Source organism: Monopterus albus, unplaced genomic scaffold, assembly GCF_001952655.1.
Source record: "Monopterus albus unplaced genomic scaffold, M_albus_1.0 scaffold173.1, whole genome shotgun sequence".
NCBI classification, from domain to species: Eukaryota; Metazoa; Chordata; class Actinopteri; order Synbranchiformes; family Synbranchidae; genus Monopterus; species Monopterus albus.
The window spans coordinates 796,691-817,099 of record NW_018128053.1 but is presented as its reverse complement, the minus strand read 5'-3'; the positions used below and the strand labels follow the sequence as shown (position 1 = coordinate 817,099).

General features: G+C 39.5%; 1 protein-coding gene across 8 annotated transcripts in view; it reads right to left on the bottom strand.

Moving 5' to 3' along the window:
* Positions 1-20,409, bottom strand: part of nrxn2b (neurexin 2b) — a 711,574-nt gene that overhangs the window by 291,366 nt on the left and 399,799 nt on the right. For all 8 annotated transcript variants that reach the window (XM_020616301.1, XM_020616300.1, XM_020616308.1 and 5 more), the window contains 2 exons: positions 11,439-11,612; positions 6,338-6,457 (listed from right to left, as the gene is read on the bottom strand). In XM_020616301.1, the coding sequence (XP_020471957.1) occupies positions 6,338-6,457; positions 11,439-11,612 (294 nt within the window). The remainder of the gene's footprint in view (positions 1-6,337; positions 6,458-11,438; positions 11,613-20,409) is intronic.

Below are 20,409 nucleotides of genomic sequence, written 5' to 3'. Positions count from 1 at the left end.
ACATCAGTGCTGCCCTTACCACGGCCGCAGTCTCATCAACACCAACAACCAGAGCAGAAAACATGGGGTTAATTCCATTTCAGTACCAGTGCGTGTCACACTTTATTTGGTTCCCTGCCCTTCCCTCTGGGTACTAAAATGTGATTTTCCCCAAGAAATTCATGGATTCTCAGTCAAGAAAGGTTATTATTTAAAGTGAGTTTGAACATTTAATAGCCTTTGTTCTTGGCAGGGTAGATGGGCCTCTGTAACAGTATTTAGAAAAATAATGACACAAACTCCACTGAAATTCTGTATAAGCAGCTACTTAAGGCCAAGTGAGTCATCCTATTCAATTAGGTAATACTTTTTAAATCTTCATCTTTAATTAAAAAAGTCACTGCTGAAACATTACAAAGTAAACATGAATATAAGACAAGATGTTTGGCAGTGTTTTCCACAGCTGCTGTCAGAAAGTTAATCTCCATCAGATCTCAGGTAACAACAATACCTGGCTAAGGTCCAACAGGTAATACAAATCCAATAGAGACAAATTACTTCAGTTTACAGTATTTAATATGAAATGTCAATGTTGAAAAATGCTGCACAATGGAAACTTTTTCTCTCCATGTATAATATTCCCTCCAGTCAACTGTGAACCTGCATTTATAAATAATAAGTGTAGTGCCAATAACTTTGACAACCTTCCCACCCAGACTGAAACAAATGACTCTGGCCTTATAGTGAGGAAACTGACTTTAGCTTTTCTATGCAGAAGAATCTTAATCATGTGCAAGTTGACTCTTCATGTCATTATGGCTACAGCTAACTGCTCAGTATGCAACAGTGTTTTGACCAGTTTAATATGTTACTGTATTTCTCTAGCTGATTTAGTCCACATGGGGACACATACACTTACTTCACACCTACAGTATAACCCCTAATTGCTTTGTCTATTATGACCACCAAGGAAGGCCATCTACAAACAGGATAGTGAGTAATGTTGAGAGAATTATGCTAATTTTTTATTCCCCTTAGAGCAGGGGTGTCAAACTCAATCGCACAGGGGACCAAAACGCAAAGCTTATGGGCCGAACAGGATAAACATTTAATGAACAGACTAAAACTAAATGTTTTTTGAACATAAATATGAATCTAGACAGCTTACAATTCTATTCCAAAATAAACGTAAAGTATTTTGATTTCCATAAAAATATCTCCTGCCAAAATTATACAAATTCAAAAACATGAATATGCTGCAAAACAAAACAAAACAAAAAAAACAACAACTGAAAATATAAATAAAATTGTGCTTTCAAGTAAAAGTTAAAATAAATCAAAACATTCAATTTTCTTTACTTTTATGCCATTTTGTCAGAGCTGGATGCTTGGCATCTTTTCTTGGCAGGAAGTTTGTTTATGTTTGGGGTAAGCTTCTGTGTTGTGGAGATTCTCAACATGGAAGCTTACCCCAAACAGGTGCAGGTGTTCATGAGACGACTCCTGTGTGATGTTTTGTTAATCTTCATCACAGAGAACAGTTTCTCACACAGATATGTGCTACCAAACATACACAAGGTTCAAGCCGAATGTAGCCGGCGCTGGGGCATTGCTTCAGGAATGAAGTGAGTGAACTGTGCGGGCCCCACAGTGTCGTACTTTGCCTTTAGTGTCCCATTACACTCCAGCTCTATCAGCTCCATCTGAATCTGTACAGGTGTAATTACACCCACATTAGCTCCACAAATAAGACAAACGGGTTTACCGACAATGTCAGTAAACATATACTCAGCCTCCCACCGGTTTTGAAACCCTTTGTTTTCAGAATCAACTTTTCTCTTGGCCATTGTTAGGGGCTAGCTTTGACTTGAAATTAGGGTTGTATACATCAACAGACGCTTGAGTGATTTGACGTAATTGACGCGGGAATGATCGCAGGTAGGCTAACATTTGGTAAGGCAGCTGTTGCGCTACATTATGGGCTTTGTAGTTTGTGTGTTATGGGCGCTTCATATCGCCAGGCCTTTTAAAAAAAAAAGAAGATATATAAAATGATCTCGCGGGCCGGATATAATTGTAAGTCGAGCCGGATGTGACCCGCGGGCCTTGAGTTTGACATATATGCCCTAGAGCACAAAAAGTTGTAGTAATCACTATGTACAAATTCTTTATTCTGTTTTGAAGCTAAATTAAAATAGTCATCTTCTTTGTTCAAATGGGAAATACATGCACATGTGAGTTAGAGGATAAACAGTACAGGTGGACAACTAATAGGTTCGTAGATATGTGTGATCATGTGGCAGGCTGGTTCTTTGTGAATCACTTCACTGTAGGACTGAATAAAAATGCTAATTTTTCATTTAACTACAATTTGTATTTGCATGATTCAATATCAAATCTTGGAACATGCAATGTACATACAGAGGTTTGGGGAAGTGACTTGTAAGTGGTTCAGTTCAGAGTGTATGATCTGTAAAATGCCAGTTTTTTTGGAAAATAAGTTGTTACAATGTGAACAAAAGGGTTACTGCATTTTATGTTCTATTGTAATGTAGAGGATAGCTGGCTATATTAGTTGTAAACTCTGAATCATTTATGAGTCTGTCAAGACTCAGTATATTTAGCTGACTCTGGTTATCCTGTTGCAGACCCAGAGATCCTGTCATTGACAGAAATGGACTGGGGGGGGGGGACTGCACACTAATGCACAGCTCTCTGGTTGTTGAAGACATAACCTCTGGCTTCAAGATGTGAGACAGTGGAAGTCAAGTGAACAGTGTGTGGATTCTACTTTCTGTTCTAGTAGGGGAGCTAACTCTAGGCTGTCTGTAGATATCAAGGTGATGTCAACACAAACAGTACAAATCAATCTGTGGACAGACTTTCAGCTTCTGTCCTGTCTGTGATCACACTGGCCACTATAGTGGAGGTCTGGATTTAGATGAAGCATCTGCCACTATATGCAGGTGTATGGGATAACATTTATTTTTTCAATTATGCATAGTGATGGCACCCTTGCTAGTGGTGCAGGAATTTTATTATTCATGCTCAAGAGTGTTGTACATGCACCTAAAAAATTTTGATATGTCATGTTTTAGTTCTTTTACATTTGCTAAAGAAAATAAATGCTTGGTCCACGATATATTATAACCAGGAAATGTGTTCACAATTTAGCCTATGTGAACTTTATGGGAAACAACCCTGTTGCTTATTTATTGAATACAGGAATAATAAAAAACATTACCAAGATTGTGAGCAGCACTTTAGGCAACATCAGTATCTATATTAAGTCAACAAACCATAATTAATCAATTCTGGACTTGATTTGAAATCAAATTGAATTATGAGATCAATATCCAGCCCTACTTTACTGGGTCTATTTCTGTCTATTCTTTTGATGACATACATCCACACATATTATAAAGTTGCAAAGAGATGCAACCCATACACTTGTTTGTACCAGTCTCATTCTCATTATGCATGAATACACAGATAAGTGACATCCAAGATATTTTTCTTTCTGCTACACAAATTAAACTACACAGGAAATTCAATAAGGATTTAAATCCTTTCAAACCTAACCATTTGAGATATGTAGAACACAAATCAAGGTCACATGGCATGAAACAGGAAAGCTACTTCACTCTGGAGAACAAGCCAGCGTATCCCTGTCATTAGAACTGAGAGTCAACACTGCAAGTCTTGTGTGCACATTGCAAAACAAAAATGATGCAAGATCTCCAGATCCAGATCACCAGTTTCATAAAGATATAAAGAAATGCTACGCAAAGTAATAAGTCCTACCTTGGTTTTCAAAGCAGACTCAAGGAAAATTCCCTGAAGGTTGTTCAGAAAAATGTTGATTCAGTTAAAAGGCTCAAGGACACAAATCTTCTTGTATGGCAAGAAATAAGGAAATGCAAAAAGGGACAGAAGAACGCAGGGACAATAAGGGGACAGAGCCAAAAGTTCAACCTGGAACAGGCTCTCAAGGTCAAGAGATGAAATATGTTTTCCATTCTTGCAGAAATGAAGCTAGGACAGCAAGTCCAAAAATGTCCAGCTGTTATGAGGAAAGAATACATGGCAATAAACACCAGCTACAGCAATGCATGCACACTGTAGAAGAGGCTGGCATACTAGTATATAACGCATCTGGAACAATTTTATACTTTATATAGACAATTGGACAGTGTTGGGAGGTTTTGTTTTACCTTTTTTTTTTTTTTTTAATTCAAATGTGGTCACAGTAAGATGTCAAATCGACACTGCACAAATGTGGTATCATTAGGTTAGAGGTGCTGGCCTTTCAGATATTGTGGATGTGTGATACTGTAGTATAACGGCCCCTTACCAAGAAAGCACTGCACAAGTTGGAGAAGAAAAAGAGTAGTGGAGATTGAACTTTAACCAGCAGCCATTAATACCATAATAGTAGTACATCATGCTTAGAAACATAAAGGATAGTAAGCCAGTGTCAGTATTGATTTGTGGGAGATTTTCTTGAAGTTTGAAATAATTCAGAACTGACTGGCTATCAAGACCTGTATTGCAGACTGGTAGTTGCTCTACTTAAATGTCATTGTCTGCCATTATACAATACATGAGTTCAGGCTGCTGGTGAGGTCCTTTCCGCCACTCAACACACTCTCACAAAACAGACACACATCTTCCATGTCTTTCCACAGAACACATGTTGGTAATGCTCCCTAGTACCACACTTCTACCTGTCATCTCTGAAACCAGCAGGGTATAACCACTAACACTCCCCATAGGCAACAGCTCTGATGCTGGAATCGGCACCCCTCTCCTCTCTCAAGGAGTAAGGGCTCTCTGTGCTTATCTCGGCACGGCTGTCGTGTCGACAAAGAACTTATTATTGCCTCCTCCTTGCTGGAGACTTCCAAGAGTCAAAGATGCACATTGTTAATCAGCCCCTTGCTGTCATACCCACTCATGTCTAGCTAACATGGCAGTCAACATGCCAATGGCAACAGCACAACACAAACTTTATCACAAATGAAAAATTGGCTGCTTTAAAAAGAGAAAAAGTATGGGTGACACAGCTCAACTCAGGACCTACAATACCACTTAATAAGCAAACAGATTTACGCAAACACGTTTATTCGCCTGTCACCTTGCCTGTGCCCCCACGTCAAACCTGAACAGTACTGAATTTCAGTTGTACATAAGCTCTATGTTACAAAGCTGAGCTCTACAACACACTGTAATACCCATCTTAAATATTTTATCATTTGAGCCATCACCTCATTGTTGTACTGTAGACTTTGTAGTATTTTTAAGTAACAGGTCCATGGCAACGTTAGGGCATTTCCTGCAGTTACAGTACAAGTTAATTTCCAGTGTTCAGTAAAAATAATTTTTCAATGCAGCAAGATCACACCTAAATAATGTGTGTGCAAATATGTAAACTGGGGTTTCAATACTAATTAAAAGCATTAGCACTAAACATATTACAATTAGTATGTACTAATAAACTAGGAAAAGACATGGATAAAATAAACAGCACCCTTATAATACATTTCTTTAACCTTCTCCACATAATTTCCTATTTACTGCTAGCCAACCAGAAAGCGATAACATGGCAGGGACACAGGACTTAAATCACCGTTTTTCCTCACAGCATGTGCCTCAGGAGCTGAGGAGCCAATCTAATGATGAACTCTGAGTTAAATCCAGAATAATGTGCAGGTAAAAACAGAAAGAAGAAGGAGCATCAACTGTAGCACAGTATGTGTGGCCCTGCAGGATTAAGGTAATGAAACCTTATTGACCAATATTCATACTTTCATATTCAACTTGGTGGCAGTAATATGTGAACATGTTTTAGAAATAACACACAAAAGCATTTGTTATTAGAGTAGTAAGAGCGTCTACTGTACATGCGAGGCTCTAATACCATGCTCTAGAAGCAAGGTTTTTATGTAAAAATGCAACTGTCTTATTAGCTTCAGTGACAAATTGAGGATGTAGAGTACAGCAGCCCCTTTAGAATAATTAAGAGCATAAGGATTCACAGAAATGGCCTCCTGAAGAGCCATAAATGAGTACTTCACTGGGAGAAAGCTGGACTCCCCAATGACGGCTGCCAAACCAACATAAATATGGAGAAAAACAGTTGACTAACATCACTCTGATTGTAATCCCTCAAATGTTTGAAGGCACATTAGTCTCTCACTGCCACTTCAACAGCTTAAGTGCAAAGTGGCCCGTGTATTTTTAGTTAGTGACTGTAGGTAAACCTCAGCACCAGCTATCCAGCTGCAAACATCTCCACTAGCACCACCCACTCTAACCACACACACTCAAACCATGAGTCAAAAAATTTTCCACTTACGGTCGTTACAAAACGAGCCTCTATAGGACGTCATAGTGCAGTCGCAGGTGAAGCCCTCCCACTGCTGCAGACACACCCCCTGATGGTAGCATGACTCCTCCGTACAGGTGGTACTGGGTCCTGAGAGAAAGTTCAGTATTAAGTTTTCAGTCTAAAAATATATTAAATTAATTTGTGAGACCACACAGTGCACAGATCAGAATGTTTTAAGCTTTGTTTAGATTATATTTCAATTCACATGCCTCAAGTAATGTGAAATGTTTGTTGCTACTAGAACAGTGCTCATCACAAAGAATGAAAACCTTCAGCAGCTTTTAGCTGATTGTGGTATTTAAGAGTGATTGGTGAAAACAGCTGAGCATTAGTGACACACACATTATCAAATCTAGGAGCTGCTGAGTTAAACAAAGGCTAAAAAATTAAAAGCCAATTTGTCTTAAGAATCCAATGGCCAGTGGATGCCCAAGCTGCTCTAGCTGCTGGATGTCTAAGTAAGTGAACAGGGACCATTGGCAACTTCTGGCCAAGATGGACGTCTTTTTGCATTTGGATGGCAGGGTTTTACATCCGTCTCCAAGCTCGCCACAGCTCTGGGTTTGTTCACTAAACGGGATCACCCATTCCTTGGTACCTTTGAGTCCTCAGTTTTGGAAACCTTGCAGAGAGCAAGGGTGCCATCCACAAAGATGGTTTACAGGAATTACTGGGCTGCAATTAACTCATGGTGCATCAGATGACAGGAGAGCCGTCCCTGGTAGGCTAGTGGTTAAGGCGCAGCACCCTCGCCGCTGTGCCCCGGGTTTGAATCAGGGTTGCGTCAGGAAGGGCATCCGGCGTAAAACATGTGCCAAATGTCAACATGCGAGTCATCAGTGTGACGATTCGCTGTGGCAACCCTTAAACGGGAAAAGCCAAAAGTGACTTTCTTTCTTGCATCAGATGACAGGAGGGGACCTGAAAAATATTTCAATTAAGACAGCTTTTCTTTTGACTATTGAATTTCCCTGGGGATCAATCAAGATCTAACAGCCAAGCATGTGAGTGAACTACATAGACGTTCTATTAGTCCTACCTCCCTCTGAGGGAAGGCAGATAACCCCGTCGCTGAAGTTGTGACCAGCTGTCTGTTTTTTTTTTTTGCCTAAAAAGTTCTGTCCGTAAGCCATGTTCAACAGGCTACTGAGCTAGAAGTGTACTGTTCTACAGCTGTCCCTGTGGATGTCATCTGTCATTCTGCCAGGAGTATGAGTGACAATGAAGGGGGTACCAGAGATCTGTGCAGCAACATACAGGCAGTGCCATGCTCTTTCTCCAAGTTTTATTAAATCAATGTGGTATCTGCGCATTTATTGTATAGTGCAGACGTGCATGGGGCCTATGCGACACGCATGTGACCTTATTTACATTAGACCTCTTCCTGCACAGAGCAGGAGGAGAGCCATCCACTTTGTTAATGACAATGGGAGTCATCCAGTAATTCACAGAACCACAGTTACCTTCATAATGTTCATTAGCCACATGAATTTCACAAGATGAAATGGAGGCTATGTGAGGCAGTTTAAAAATCACTGTCCCCAGATGTTCATTTCTTTTTAAAAATATAAGTAATAAAATAAAAGTAAACTGCTGAATAATCAGTCTCCTATGTTTTTAAAGCATTGTTTTAGGCTTTCATGCCATTAAACAAGACAAACCTCACATTTCAAATACTGGTGTTAAATGATTCAGTCACTCAAACCGAATACAGTAGCTGCTCATCCACTGACAGAGTGATTTGATTAATTTGATTAAGTTGCTTATAAATGTATTCAGATTAAATCTGACATTAGTTCAAGGTTAAAACCTGGTGTAATTACCACACTAGGGGCACATTTTAGGAAATTTGTGTTGGTAGTGGCAGCCATAGAATCCCTCATATATTTGTGTGTGTGTTTGGGGCTGCACTCTCCTGTTGTTCCCTCCCACAGTCATGGATGGTAAAACATATTTAAATTAGCAATTTGAAGCTTGGCTACTGTAATTTCTCCAAGGGATTCCAGCCATTTATCCAGGTAGGTAATGTGACTGACTGCTTTGAAAATTCATATTTCCACTTTGGATTTATGCATGTCAACAGACATTGCCACAGAAAACGATGGCAAATTTATTTCCATATCTCCAGTGTTTGCTTTTGTCAGCTATTTTATTAGAAGCTAATAATACTAATCATCAGTTTTCCTTCTGACAAAAACAAATAATTGATGTGGCAGAGTTAGATAAAAGACTATGATGCAGATCAACTATTAGGCAATAGAATTCCTCAAAAAAAAGTACATGTGGTGGCTGCCATGTTGGTATTGGTGGTGGGGATTCTCATTAAAATCTCAATTAAACACAAACATTTCCAAAGAACCATGGTTCACTGCCAGACTAATTTGTTTCTGCATAGATAAACAGACATCTCACTGTGCCATTTACAAGTGGTTCAATTAAATTAAACCCCTCCAAAACCACAGGAAAAAAAAACAACATCTATGAGAGCTTTTACTTCCTGGTCCAAAATATCCACTTTAAACTCAGTCATTTTCTATCAGCTTGTTGAGCTAGCAGTTCAAAATCATGCTAATTGCCCCAAAGAAAAGGTTTTAATTAATAGCTAACTGAGCATATTGTCAGGATTAATACCCAAGTCATGGAAACACTTCCTTACTTTTTCTATTACTGGCTGATTATTGATGGACCCAACACTATCCACTATTATATGCTCTTGGCTTCTTAAAGCATACAATTCCATCCAAATGTGCAGGAAAATCGTGAGTCATACAAGCAGAAACCCTAATGGAACACACATCTCGACTCACTTGCCGTTATCTGTTTTTACAACTAACAGCTGCATTACACCTGAAACATTTGCTCACACACTAGCAGTATACAGTAGGCCAATGCATGCAAGTGGTTTAAGATGGGTAGTGCTGTCGCCTCAAAGTAAAAAGGTTCCGGGTCCAACCCTATTCAGGAATAAGCAGTATAGATAATGGATGGATGAATGAATGTCACTTCTGGCTTTTTCCCGTTAGGGGTCGCTAACAGTGAATCGCCACACTGGCGTGTTTTACACCGGATGCCCTTCCTGACACAACCCTGACTCGAACCCGGGCTATAGCAGCAAGAGCGCTGAGCCCTAACCACTAGTCTATCAGGGAACCCTAGATAATGAATAATCTTGGATTTAAACTCAGCTACTGCTCCTTCTGTTGCTATAAGTGCTTAGGCTTCTACTGTTACAGTGTTTAATGCTACAGTACATTATTCTGTCCATATAGGTTGATACAGTGTGTGTTTTTACTGTTTTCTCATTATTTGGCCTTGTTTCCTTGTTCCCTCCCTCTGGAGCTACAGTGAGTCAGCAACACTGTACTTCAACTCTCATGGTCTCACTCGCTGTCCCTTTTCCCCGTCTTGTTCTTTGTTGTGATCCATTGAGTCAGTAGAGCACTCCAAGAATAAGCTCAGTGTTCTGGCCTCTGCCTGGCCCTTGGTCTAGACAGACTGGCTCAGCAACCACTCTCCATCCCCAGTCCACAGGCTAACAATGACCTCACAACCAAGAAGGTCAGAGAGTTGACAATGGTCCGACACTGCATTTTTGGAAAAGTCATCTTTATTACTCTTGCACAGTAGAAACTGGGTTTGAACTATTCGATATAAAAGTTATTTGATTTGATGTCAGCAATAGGCTTCTCTGTGTGGTATGGAAAGATACATTTGGAATCTGATTGCAAAAATTGGACAACTAGTCACAAATGATAAAGAGCCATACATACATGGATCTTGGTGTGGTGAACCTCAGGTCTAGGTATACCATTACTTGGCCACCCTTCTAAAACTGGTCAATTATAACTGTTCAGCTCTCTGGCACATCCACATTATCTAATATTAGCATCCATTTCAGGTGCCTGTGGGAGTCAATATGATAGCTTAATGCGGTTTTAAAATGTGTTTGGAGCGAAGTAATTGTGGTGTATAACTGTAGGCAGGTAATAAGGCCGGCTGGCAGAAGCAGCAACACTAGGGATCGAGGGGAAAAATCTGGATGAGTGCCGCATCCAGTCGGCCAGTGCGGCCCTCAGGGAAATCAAGTCTGTGCTCTGACGCTCAGTACACCATAGAGATGTAGTGGTGAGGGGGCATAGAGAGGGGTGTGTGGAAGGATAAATGCTATAGCCAAAATCTTCTGTTATATTCAGGATTAACATGGCAGTAAACTGAGTACAGCAGAGGTAAAAAAAAACAAAAAACAAAAAACAAATGCAAGACTGATGAAGCAAACGTCAATGAGAATGGGGTGTCACTGAGATTAGCACCACTGACAATAACATTAGAGGAGAGAGATACCCCCCTCTTGAGGGTTTTATGGTGCAGTAGAAAGGATATACAGTGGACAGGAGCTTGGACAATAAAGACTGAGCTGTGAGAATATGGGCATGGTTACTGGTATATATCAGGGAATTGCAGCCACAGAGAATGCATAGAGCTACTGTAGTGGTGTCTCTTTACTGAAAGCTGCTGGCGGCAGCTTTGTGAGTAATCAGGCCATAAATGGAAGCCAATCCAATTTATGGGTGTAAATAAACAAAAATTATGGCTATTTAAAATTGAGAACTAAGGTAGTGTATAAAGAAGCCCTTTTGCACTGAGACCATGCTAAAATCATTAAAAATCGACTATTAGCACAGCAACACAAAGGTTTAGTAATCGAAAAACTTGTTTTTCATTCAAAACAAATGAAATGGTACACAGATTGCAACTGCACTCCTAACTTGTTTTCCTTGTAATTACACTCTCAAACTTAGCTGCCTTTGATAAGAAATCATTATAAAGTTGGCATCCTCTCACTCAAATTAGCCACTAAAAACAAGAACACTGAATAAAACTGAACATCTAAATATGTCAGACCAGTGCTATTTCATTTTCCCTTTTGAGTTAGTTGTGATTTATCCATGCTTTTAAACACAACATCGATGCCATTAGTAACTGAAGAGATATAGTTAAAACATACAAAATATTAAAATTAGGTCACCACAATTTAGTACCAAGCAAAATATTACTACATGCCACTCACCATCGCAGCCTCGTTCCACCTGGCCCACCCTGTGGAGGGCATCTGCAATCAGGTCAGGGAGTCTCCCATTCAGGTCGACAGAGGCCAGACAGCCCTGGTACCCATCCCGGGATGCAATTAGCTTGGGCAGACTGCTGTACATGTTCTTTGTCACGCCACCGATGTACAGCTCCCCTGCAAAACACCCACATATAAAACCACCAGTGAGAACCAAAAATTATGTTCACTTTTTAATTACATTTTTTAAAACCTAAAAATAGACATTTTCTGCACAAAATACAATCATATACAGTAAATACAAATGTAGAGAATCTTGACAGATGTGGGCAATAACCACTTGATTTTAAACACTACACAAAAAAACATCTTAATATTCATACTGTAACGATATTAAGCATCTTTATTTTAATAGCATATGTCCAAGTTCAACATAAAAACAGAAAAAGGTTTTAATGACACAGCGGGACACACATTTCAAGTATCTACAGCCCTTTATTGTATTTATTATATTCCACGTTGCATCACTGCAGTGATGAACAGTTAAATACAGTTCCTTAAGTTGTTGCTGCAAGCAGATGAGATACTTTAAGCCACAAGGTTGGTCAGTAAATGTTTTTTTTTTTTTTACTACTATAAATAGGTGATTACTGGACACACACACAAAACTATCTCCAGCATTATTCAATCATCACATTGACTGGTTATGGATGTGTGGATACATTTGCCTACATTCCAATAGTAGTCCAAAAACTGACGGGAACAGACCATCTCAGTTGTCTACCATGACCAGAGACTGTATATCCATATATAAACATTTCAATTAGGGCTACTGATGTTACATAAATGGATTTCTTGACTTCATGCACCTGTGAAAAACAATTACTTGAAAATCATAAATCTCAAATTAAAAAAAGAAAATTACATTAAAAAGTGGGGGGAAAGTCACATTATACATCTTAAAGTTGTTTGCAATTAAGATCTCTCATACACAGGTCTGGATGATGCCACACAGCAGCAAAACATGTTCATTTATAGGCTAGTGCTATGTGTGTGGGCATAATGTGCCATTAAGCCTTTATGAGGCACACATATGTCCAGTACCTTTTCATTTTTAAATGTTAATCAACAAGAACGTTCATGTGCTCTCCTGATCAATAGGGGAACAAGACGGAGATCACACTGAAATATTTGTCTACATATCTTACTGATACTTTACACAGAACTGTATTGTCTGTGCTTGTTTTGTTTTTAGCATCCTGATTAATTTGCTCAAAACAAAATGTCTCCTTAGTAATTGTATCAGTAAAGGTTACAGCAGCAAATCTTTTACCCATTTGCAGACATTTGGAGGTATGTTTTAATCAGTGCAGTGTGTTGCTAAATTACTATGAGGGCATATAATACAATGATACTGGTACCAGACAGTAAACATTACAGTCACCAAAAGACAATGATTTGATATTTTAAAGCCAAGTGAATGTGAAAGACATTACCTGACAAAATTACAGCGGGAACAAGAACATGTTTTGATGTTAACGAGTTAAAAAAGCATGAACATGTATATGAACATGTATTTTTGTAATCTGGTGGAAAAAAATCTTCACAACAGCACTTTTCATGAAGCCAGAAGACTTTTATCATCTTGCTGAGGACTCTCAAACTGAGTTTTGAGATATCTTAGCACACTAGTAAAATTAAGGTCTGTTGACATTACAACACAAAAGGAAATATCCTTCTACTTTAAAGCCCAATTATTTTCTCTCATTTCCTCCCTCAGCCCTCTCTTTGGTACAGTTGTGCAGATGGTTCCAACTGAAATTATGAAAAACAGAGGCCTTTGATGTAAGTGTATATGAATAAACAGTTTGAAATGCTTCAGGCACTTCATATCATCAAATCATCAAACCTCTACATTTTATCCTTAAGTAGGCATAAAATCCAGCAAAAGCTTTCACACAGTAGTGAGATCCTGGTACAAAGTTATAATAATCAGAAAACTCTTCTATACATGTATTTAAAAAATAAAAATTAGGACTGAGAAGCAATGAGCCGCAAGGTCAATTGTACTGTATGTGGACTTTCTGTAATGCAATGAGTCATTGATGTTTGCCAACCTTTTTCAGGAATTAATGAGCACTTGACACTTCATATTTCCCAGCCAGGGCTCTGGGGCATTGTAATCAATACAATGAATTCATTAGCTGTCTGACTGAGTGATGTCCCGAAATCACGGTTGTAAGAACCATTTAGCAAATATGAAATTATCGGTATGGAGTCAATCTCTAAAGAGCAGACAGCATGTTTGAAAAGCCAGTGACTAACTGCACAACTGGAATAGACAAGAGAAGGGGGAGACTGGTGCCAGACGTACTGTAAAAATTTGTCACACAAGCTTTGTTTTTTTTTTTTATAGAATAGAAACTATAGAGGATGGATAAATACGCAGAACAGATAAGCACACCCACTCAGAGAACTGGGCTCTCATTGTGTTTAGGTTGAACTTGAAACATTTGAATTACAGATTTCTTTGAGTAAAGTTTAGACCTCCTTTATTTGGGCCATTAGAGCTCATTCAGCTTGTTTTCAAATGCAGTGTACTACAGCTAGGGGTGGTTACTTTGGAGGTTCCAGTTCACAGCTCAAAGCTGCTAGCAGCCAAGTTAGCATGTAAGAAACACACAGTACAGTATACAGTCTTGAAGCTCCAACCATGTAAGAAACACACAGTACAGTATACGGCCTTGAAGCTCCAACTGTCCAACATTACTACTTAGCAAACCAACTACAACATCTAGTCAAATGGATTCAGAAGGGCAGTTACAATACCTCATGGATAGAAATAGAACAAACCCATTGCATAAAAACCTCAGTTGCTGGCCTTCCCTTCCTACTAAACTCAATCAAGAAAACTATTGTAAGAACATTATTAAATTAACAGACAGCCTGGTGGAAAGCAGCACAACAACCCTGCCCCCTTTTTTGTGGCAACACAAAGGAATCACTTGCCTTCGTCACCTATAACCAGTTCATATCATTCAATGAACTAGTCCGGAAGTACAGAGTTGGTGGAGAACAGCTCCTCTGGTACCAACAACCGAAATCCATAATTAAATCCAAGAACAATATAACCAATAACCCACTAGAACCTTCCAAGAGATAATGAAAATTACAAACTTTATAAACTTGCATCAAATATATAGACAATAACAGTACCAAAAAATAAATGGGAACATAATTTAACCATCTCCCCCAGCTCCAACTTCTGGATGAAACTCTGTAATAATATCTTCTCTATAACTAGTAATACAAATTTACAACTTCTACAGTACAAGACCATCACAGGACCCACAGCACACAAGGCAAAATGTTGAAAATGGGCTCAACTGATACTGACACCTGTTCATAGTCCACTGATGATTATTTTCATGCTACTTAGGTCTGTCACCCAGTTCACTATACAGTGTGTATTTTATTTTATTTTTTTACATTATTATTGATGACGGCATTGACTATGTAGCTATTATGATTAAAATTCTTTGTGGCTGTCAGTTAATTTACCACCAAGATACAATACATTTGTTCTCCACTGTCCTTGCTACTTCGTGTACATCACATCATCAACTAAACCAGACAACTGTGAATATAGGAAAGTACTAGTGGTACTACCTTTTCCCTATTCATTACTCACTATCAGCTACCATTATATTACCCTGACTCAATTTTATATCATTACTCTATTACATCTATATTGCTTACTGCTTTCATTATTCTCACAGTATTATCAATATTAGGATAAAACCCACTTTTTCTTTACTAATTTTATTTGCCAATAGTTTATCTTTCTACTATTTCTATATTAAAATTACTATTTCTTCTCTAATCATAACCATCCCCCCCCCAGTCAATAAACCAGAAGAAATTGTATAGGGGATATCTCGCCATGTCCCCAGCAGCTGAGACATGTCCTTTGGAGTCAGTCTGAAGCTCCCTCTGGAGTGGACAGTATGGCAGGGGTCACTGCTTCCTTTCCCTCAACTACACAACATTAACGGACCGCTGAACCCTCTGAGACAAGCTTCCTCCTCAGGGTCTGGGAGCTGCTTAGGGGTGGAATGCATCAATACATCATACAATGTGTCAGGCCTCTACTATCAAGGTCAGGGGTCGACCCCAAGGTACAAAACCCCAGTTTAAACAATCAAAATAAATCATGATAAACAATGGGAAAGTCTAACTTAACCATCCAATAAGGATGCTGCTATCCTGGCTGTTCAGGGCAGAAACATTACTATTATTATTTCATTGCTAGTTTACCCCACATACTTTTTAATGCACATTTTCTATCTTTAATTTACTTCATTTTTGTTTGTTTTACTCCCCCTCTTTTTGTTAAATATAGATACCAGACTGCACAGCTGAACATAGCCACACTACACACAAAAACCAAAATGTTAAACCCCCTATGTTTCTTTTGTAATTGTTCATCTCTTGTCTTGTTTTCCATGTCCCAGCCTCTGTCCTGTTATTGTGCTATTTTGTGCTATAATAAAAAGAAAAAATAATTGTTCAGCTAAGACTGATCCAAGTGGCACTACATGCATAAATTCATGAAGCTAAGTGGCCCAACACAAACATTTAATGCAACTTTTTTTCCCTCTGTATACAGCAGAACACATTTAAAAGTATAAAGCTTTTTTTGCACAATTACCATATCTAAATATGTTCACAGGAAATGCACATTTAAGAAGGTTTGTTTCTCTCTTAGGTAGTAACACATCAGTGTTGAAGAAACTACATTGAAAATGTAGTTTTACAAGCTATCAGTTACTTCATAGTGGAAGAAAAACTACAGCAAAAAAGTATTTCAACTTGAATCATTTTTTCCTTTTATGGCTCAAAAGTATTTGTAGTTGCAGTTTACAAATGAAATAATGTAATTTAACTACTTCAGTCAAGTGTTTGTCATATACACAGTGATGAAATTAATGAAATTTTTACTTTGCCATCCACATGAATGTCACACAATATAAATTAAATATAAAGTAGATACATAGGTAACAAAATCTAAATCTCAAAATCTAAGGCACTGTAAAACAGCTGATAAAGAATAATGAAAATTACCATAACACAATATAAGGAAGAGGGAATATATGCTACATGGGAACTGTGTGTGCAAATATTCAGCAGTGAGTGTGCAATTATACATGTGCAAACAGTGTGGACAGTACAGGTGGAATTATATGTGGTAGTTGCTGAGTCAGCCGTTTAGAAGTCTGATGACAGTCGGAAGGAAAGTTTTTCAGTCTAGTGGTCCTGCATTTCACACTCCTGAAACTCCGGCCGGAGGGTATGGGTGTGAACAGTCCGTGCTGGGGGGTGGGTGGGGTCTTTGAGGATGGAGGCAGCTTTCCTACACAACCTGCGGTGGTAAATGCTCTGCAGAGAGGGCAGTGAAGTCCTGGCTGATCTTCTCCACACCCTTTAACACTCTCTGCAGGCGCTTGCGGTCCATAGCAGTAGTGCTGCAGCTGCTCAAAATACTTCATAATGATTGGGGTGAGTGCCAATGGCCTGTATTCGTTCAGGCCAGTGACAGGTCTCTTCTTGGGAAGAGGGACGATGGTTGTGGTCTTAAAGCAGGTGGGAACGATGCTCTGGTTGAGGGGGAAGTTGAAGATGGTGGTGAACATCAGCCAGCTCGTTGGCACATGCTCTGAGCACCCTCTGTGGTCATTGTCTGGTCCCGCTGCTTTGTGGGGATCGATCTCTCTCAGGACTTAGCGTACCTGGCCTGGTGACACAGCTAGTGGGGGGTCTCAAACTGGGTGTAGAAGGTGTTGAGGTCATCCAGCAGGCTGTCTGTGGAGCTGATGATGCTGGTGGTGGTCCTGTAGTCTGTGATGTGCTGCAGGCCTCGTCACATTCATCCATAGTCAGCAGTAGAATAGAAGCCATTCAGGTTCTCTCTGTACTGCCTCTTGGCCGCTGTGATGGCTTTCCTCAGTCTGTATTTCATAACTTTGTACTCCGTCTCATCGCCTGATCTGAATGTATGAGAGCGAGCATGCAGCATATGGCGTACCTGACCGTTTATCCAGGGCTTCTGGTTGGGGAACCTCCTGACTTGTATGGTGGGCACAATGTTGTCAACACAGGTACTAACATACCCAGTCACATACTGTACTCAGCATGGTCCTGTACGGTGACAGAAAAGTCCTCTGAGGTGGCTGCAGTTTTAAACACATCCCATTCTGTCCAGGTGAAACAGTCCTGCAGGGTGCCCTCATCTCTGGGGTTGAGAATTGAACCTGCTTGGTGACAGGGTTTGTTTGTTTCACTCTTTGTCTGTAGGCTGGGTACATGAACAAAAAAATGTGGTCCGAAGTGGGGGTGAGGTGCAGCCCTGTATGCACCCCGTATGTTACTGTAAACATGGTCCAGTGTACACATTCTTATTATGGGTGGGAATGTCCACATTTGTAGTATTTGGGGAGTACCGTTTGTAGATTGCACTGGTTAAAGTCCCCAGCGATAATAAAGACAGCATCAGAGTGACAACACTACATAAATATGGATGTATCTGAACCACCAGCAAGATACTGCAAATGTAGTTAAACTACTAGTTTAATTACATGCAGTTCACTACTCCCCAGCACTGCCACTTATCCTGCAGAGGGCTGCAGGGGAGAAATAGAACCAATCTTCACCAATATTAGGCAAGAAACAGGGTAGAGCCTGGGCAGGTCACCACTCTATCACAGGGCTAAGACTATAGTGCAGGAGTCCGCACTTAACTGGCATGGCTTTGGACTGTGGGTGGAAGCTGGAGTACCTGGAGGAAATGAGGAGAACATGTAAACTCCATCATCCATGAGATCTGCCACCTTCTTGCTGCAGCAACAGTGCTAACCACAGCACCACCACACCACCCATGTAAAAACATAATAATGTGAAATACTGACATCTTTTTGACTCATCTAAAAGTTGCTCCAGGTTATCACACCAAATCCTGGAACACAGTTTTATAAAAATGTTGTGTTTCTATATAAATGTGTTTATGTTGGGGATATGCAAGGATATGACTAAGACTGATATTTAAATGTGCCACAAGATGTGTTCTTGCTATATACAGTATACAAACAACCTGATCCATGGTTTTGGCTTAAGGGTTCTGGGACTGATCCAGAGTGGGCAGGTTGAAACAATGAGTAACCATTTTCCTCCCAAACTGTATCCTGCTCAGCAGTAATGAATGCCTGTGCTACTAAAGAGCTCAGAGTGGCCCACAAGATGGGACCAATTAAAGCCTGGCAGAAATTGCCAGAGAGCACCACCTCCACAGTTACCATAATGACCTCTCAGGGGCCAATGGGAGGAGTTGAAAAAGCTTGAAATGGGGCCCTGGAGAGCCTGGCCAAACTGTCTTCACCAGACTGAGTGACAGCAGAAATGTACTGGACAAAATAGTTTTCATGCAACCTCATCAGGAAGAAATCAGCACTCTCGTTAAGAACAGATTTATTGATTTCCCCAGCTCGCTACACAGGGCAGGAGAAGTGAAACCAGAAATCTCAGAGTGATACCAGGAGTATGATCATCCATGAAAGATACTCTCCCTTTACAGAGTCAACACCTACAGCCCTTGGATGTGTTATGTATTTTTAATCACCGAGTGCCTTGTTTCTATCCCTTTGCTGCTATAGTTTTATGAATTTCCCCAGTGTGGGACTAAAAGGTTCACCTTGTATATAATTAATTCATTAACTGTGATTTCTATTTCAGTGATTAAAAACTGGTTCTGAAAATCAAAGATCAATATTTGATTTTGTGCCTTTTCTCAGTAAAAATGTACATCTGCACTAAATGCTACAACAATTAACCACTTACACGCAAGTGGGCTCAGTTTGTCTGATGTGTAAAAATGGTCTACTTTTTTGTAAACTGAGTTATTATAACATGGACAAAAAGGTTAAGTTAAAAAGTAACAGATGAGTTAACCATATGAGCCAGCATGAAGCCAAGTGAGTAACTGCAGTCCCATACAAATCTTTCATACAGCACGTCAAGACAAAATCCAAACCCCAAAAACATTTTCATTATTTTATTGTGGGTTATTGAGTAACGATGCTATGGCTTAAGTGTGAAAAAAAGTAGAGAGGTCTAAATACTTTCTGACGCCACTGTATATTACTTGGTCAGAAAACTAGCTACTTTTCATTATATTTGAATTATGCACAGGGGGAATTTATTTCATGGCTGTAAGACCAATGACACCATTTATCTCAACACCCAAACATTGTTTCATGGCTAAAGGCATTGTTTCACTTTCTCAAAGAAAATATTTTTCTATTGTGTGAAAGTTCTAACATACAGTATTTAAATCCAACATGTTGAGCTTTTAATTTTGAGCCCGTACACCTAGTCAATTCAAAACCTGTATTTCATCTTTGTCTGTAATTGGCTCGCAAGTGAAGTGGTGGTGTCTTTGCCAGTATCCAGCAATAATGTGTTATACATTAATTATTTCTGTCATATCAGAAAATAAGAATGGGCCATAAATGCAGAATGCCTGGTCTGATCTCTAAACAATATTCAGCTCAGTCTTGGCAACTCCCTGGCAAACACAAAGATGACCATTAACTTTCATTAAATGCCCTATTAAGACTGTGCCTTCCCATTCTCTCCTCTCACTGTTACTTGTGCCGCTTCACTCTCAGGCTGGCTCTAATTGACAAAGATTGAAGTATCGCTGCAGGCCTAAACAGAATCTTTTCTTTTTCATTCCTTACCAACAATCTGTGACACTTCACGTTAACCTTATAGAGCCATTCCCCTCAGTAGCTTATGTGAACAACCCAGGTTAAAGTCTATTAAAGAAATTGTCTCGACAAGATCGTCTGAAAATGTGCTCAGTTATCCTAATTCCCCCCACTCCCTCCTTTTTTTGCACAGTGGTTGGTCATTGGCCTAA